This window comes from Juglans microcarpa x Juglans regia, chromosome 5S, assembly GCF_004785595.1.
Source record: "Juglans microcarpa x Juglans regia isolate MS1-56 chromosome 5S, Jm3101_v1.0, whole genome shotgun sequence".
NCBI lineage: Eukaryota > Viridiplantae > Streptophyta > Magnoliopsida > Fagales > Juglandaceae > Juglans > Juglans microcarpa x Juglans regia.
In genome coordinates this window covers 29,744,503-29,748,263 of record NC_054603.1, presented here as the reverse complement: position 1 = coordinate 29,748,263, position 3,761 = coordinate 29,744,503, and the positions used below count along the sequence as shown (strand labels likewise).

At 42.6% G+C, this 3,761-nt stretch overlaps 1 protein-coding gene across 1 annotated transcript; it reads left to right on the top strand.

Moving 5' to 3' along the window:
* Positions 1–218: 218 nt before the first annotated feature.
* Positions 219–2,229, top strand: LOC121267330 (tubulin beta-6 chain-like). Its single transcript, XM_041171189.1, has 3 exons — positions 219–876; positions 959–1,228; positions 1,316–2,229. Exons 1-3 carry the CDS (start codon positions 483–485, stop codon positions 1,993–1,995), a joined length of 1,344 nt encoding a protein of 447 aa, XP_041027123.1. The 5' UTR covers positions 219–482; the 3' UTR covers positions 1,996–2,229.
* Positions 2,230–3,761: the final 1,532 nt, after the last annotated feature.

Below are 3,761 nucleotides of genomic sequence, written 5' to 3'. Positions count from 1 at the left end.
CAAAATTTGAAATCTGTCCGATTATTCCAGATTGCCCAAATTTAAGACCGAAAAAACCCCATTAAAGGGAAGCTTCGTTGGTGCCCATCGGCATCTAGTTGGTCTCTTTGCCTATATTTCGAAAAGTTTCAAAAAATAAAAAGGTAACCTTTTTTTTGAGTCGTTGAAGACAGCTCAATATGACCGTTACTTTTGGAATCACAACTCAGATTCACTAAATTCAAACCAAAACTCCTTCCCTCCCTCCCGCTTCTCTTTCAAACCCCCAGAAAAAAAAAAAAAAAATCATTCATTATATATTTGTATGTAACGTTAAAGACTGCAACTTTCTATAAAGAAAGAGACACCCACTACCGTCCCCACATTTCCATTCATTTTGAACATTTTTTTTCTCTCGTATTTTCTTCTCTCACAAAACTCTCTCTCTCTCTCTCTCTCTCTCTCTCTGCTTTTTCTTCTTTTTGGATTAACACCAAGCGAAAATGCGTGAGATCCTTCACATCCAAGGTGGCCAATGTGGGAACCAGATCGGTGCCAAGTTCTGGGAAGTGGTGTGCGCCGAGCACGGCATAGATCCAACTGGGAGGTACCAGGGTGAGTCTGATCTTCAGCTGGAAAGGATTAACGTGTACTACAATGAGGCGAGTTGTGGAAGGTATGTGCCTCGCGCTGTTCTCATGGATCTTGAGCCTGGTACCATGGACAGCGTTAGGACCGGTCCCTACGGTCAGATCTTCCGTCCGGACAATTTCGTTTTCGGTCAATCTGGCGCCGGGAACAACTGGGCTAAAGGGCACTACACCGAGGGCGCAGAACTCATCGATTCTGTGCTCGATGTGGTCCGTAAAGAGGCTGAGAACTGCGATTGCTTGCAAGGTTCTTTCCAACTCTTCTCAATCTTTCTATTCCATCTTTTTCAGTTTTAATGCTTATATTGCGTGGTGTTTTGGTGCTACAGGATTTCAGGTGTGCCATTCTCTAGGAGGAGGAACTGGATCTGGTATGGGTACCCTTTTGATTTCCAAGATCAGAGAGGAATACCCAGACCGAATGATGCTCACTTTCTCTGTTTTCCCCTCCCCAAAGGTCTCCGACACCGTCGTTGAGCCTTACAACGCAACCTTGTCCGTCCACCAGCTCGTTGAAAATGCGGATGAGTGCATGGTTCTTGATAACGAGGCTCTTTACGATATCTGCTTCCGGACCCTCAAGCTCACAACCCCAAGCTGTAAGTTAATTTTCTTTCCCCGTATGTGGGTTTTGTTTGCACGATCTGTCTTTTTGTGTTACTGATTGTCTTTATTGTTGATTTCAGTCGGAGATCTGAACCATCTGATCTCTGCAACCATGTCTGGGGTTACATGCTGTTTGAGATTCCCTGGCCAGCTCAACTCCGACCTTAGAAAGCTCGCCGTTAATCTAATCCCCTTCCCTAGGCTCCACTTTTTCATGGTGGGTTTCGCTCCCTTGACCTCCCGCGGTTCCCAGCAGTACAGAGCCCTGACTGTACCAGAGCTCACTCAGCAAATGTGGGATGCGAAGAACATGATGTGCGCAGCAGACCCACGACACGGTCGCTATCTCACGGCCTCGGCTATGTTCCGGGGGAAACTGAGCACCAAGGAAGTCGATGAGCAGATGAATAATGTTCAGAACAAGAATTCCTCTTACTTCGTGGAATGGATTCCGAACAATGTCAAGTCCACTGTCTGTGATATCCCACCAACAGGGTTGAAAATGGCATCGACTTTCATTGGGAACTCTACTTCTATCCAAGAAATGTTCCGCCGTGTGAGTGAGCAGTTCACGGCCATGTTCAGGAGAAAGGCCTTCTTGCACTGGTACACAGGGGAAGGTATGGACGAGATGGAGTTCACTGAAGCCGAAAGCAACATGAACGACCTGGTTTCGGAGTATCAGCAGTACCAAGATGCCACGGCCGATGAGGATGAGTATGAGGAGGAATACGAGGAAGAAGAAGCTAATGAAGTGTGATGTTGTGAGTGATATGTCTGCAACAAGGCGCAACTCTCGGTTGCCAGTCTCTTTCATAAAAGTGGGGTTATTCCGGGTAGCTTTAGGCCTCGTATTAATGTCAATCTTTAAGTGTTTTCCTGGTTTTTTGTTTTTCTGTAACTTTGTATTCGAGGAGAGCATGCGCATTCATATAATATTCTTAGGTGAAGACTTGGAAGTTTCTTTATCGATATATATTGATGCTGCTTATCTGGATCAATTATCGCATTTTATTCAATCTCCAATTCATTATGTTGCCATTTATTTGTCCATACTTGAGCTGTTTGTCGTACCCTTCCTCGAGACAGTCATTGAATTCTATCCTAGCGACTCAGTTCTTTATTTGCAGCAAGGTTTTTTATCTTGCAGCAGGTAGCTATTGGTACTAAAGATTGCTATGCCAACCAACCATACAAAAGAATATTTACAACAAAGTTTGTTGAGATTGTTAAAATCTCAACAGCAGCATTATTGACAACTCACATGCAGGGCCTAAATAACTGTGAGAAGCCATTAAGTGTAGTGTCTCAATAGAAAACCTAAATCATATGACCTATATATTTTAAAATGACTAGTCGATAATATAATTAGAGCTCTATTGAAACTTTATAAAGAGTAAGGCTTGGTTTGTATTCACAAATCATCTCAAGTCATCTCCCTATTATTCATTATTATTCATCAACTTTAACTCACAAATCTCACTACTACTATTCACAACTCATCTCACTACTATTCATAACCCATCTCAACTCATCTTCGAATCCAAACGATACCTAAGAATTTTTTCTTTTCAAACAATATAAGATCTCATACATCATTTATTTTGATTCTCTTATATCACAAAAAGTAAAAAGGATTCAGTTCTTTATTTATATGCGCATGCAAGGTTTTTTGCTTGCAGCACGGTAGCCCTTGGTAGCCACTTAATTCTCCCCCAAATTGCTATGCCAACTATACAAAAGAATATTGACAACAAAGTTTGTTCAAATTGTTAAAATCTCAAGAGCAACATTATTGACATCGACTCAAAGGTTTGGAAGCAAAATCAACCTAAATAACTGTGAGAAGGTATTAAAAGTATAACGTCTTAATGGAAGGTCCAAATTACATAACCTATACTTCAAAAGTGTTGAAGTCCCTGCCCAAGCAGTCAGCTGCTTGCTTCTCAACCTTCAGCGCTCAACTGGTAACTGCATTTGCAGTTACATAATGAATGCAAATAAATAAATAAATGCATTCATGCAGGTATGCATTCATACTATTTTATTACCGCTTTTATCCCTTCCGCTGTGTTGATTTCCCCAATAAATGGTATCAGAGCGATTGTTGGGAGTTTTTTTTTTTTTTTTTTTTTTTTTTTTTTTTTTTTTTTATTTTTACAAAAAACTCGCTTTTAGTGCGTAGCTCACTTTTCAAATTTGAGCATACCACTATGTTTGTCTCATTAAGATAAGAAAAGCGATGAAAATCAGAGGCCAGACGGAAGCCGCACGCTCCCCCATGCACCGTCTGAAGATCGGAGAGTGAGCCCACTCTCGACACGCGCCCAGGAGAGGTAAGAGCGCGTGATCCCCACTCTCGACACGCGCCACACGCGCTCCATAGAGAGTCCTTACGCGTGACTTACTCGCGCCTCACGCACCTCTGACTCTTCAAGCGCCTTCGCGTTCAACAAGCACCAGTGAGGTTTCTGCGCATGAAGAACACGCGCCTACGCATTGTTTGTCATGCCACGCGCTGCACAC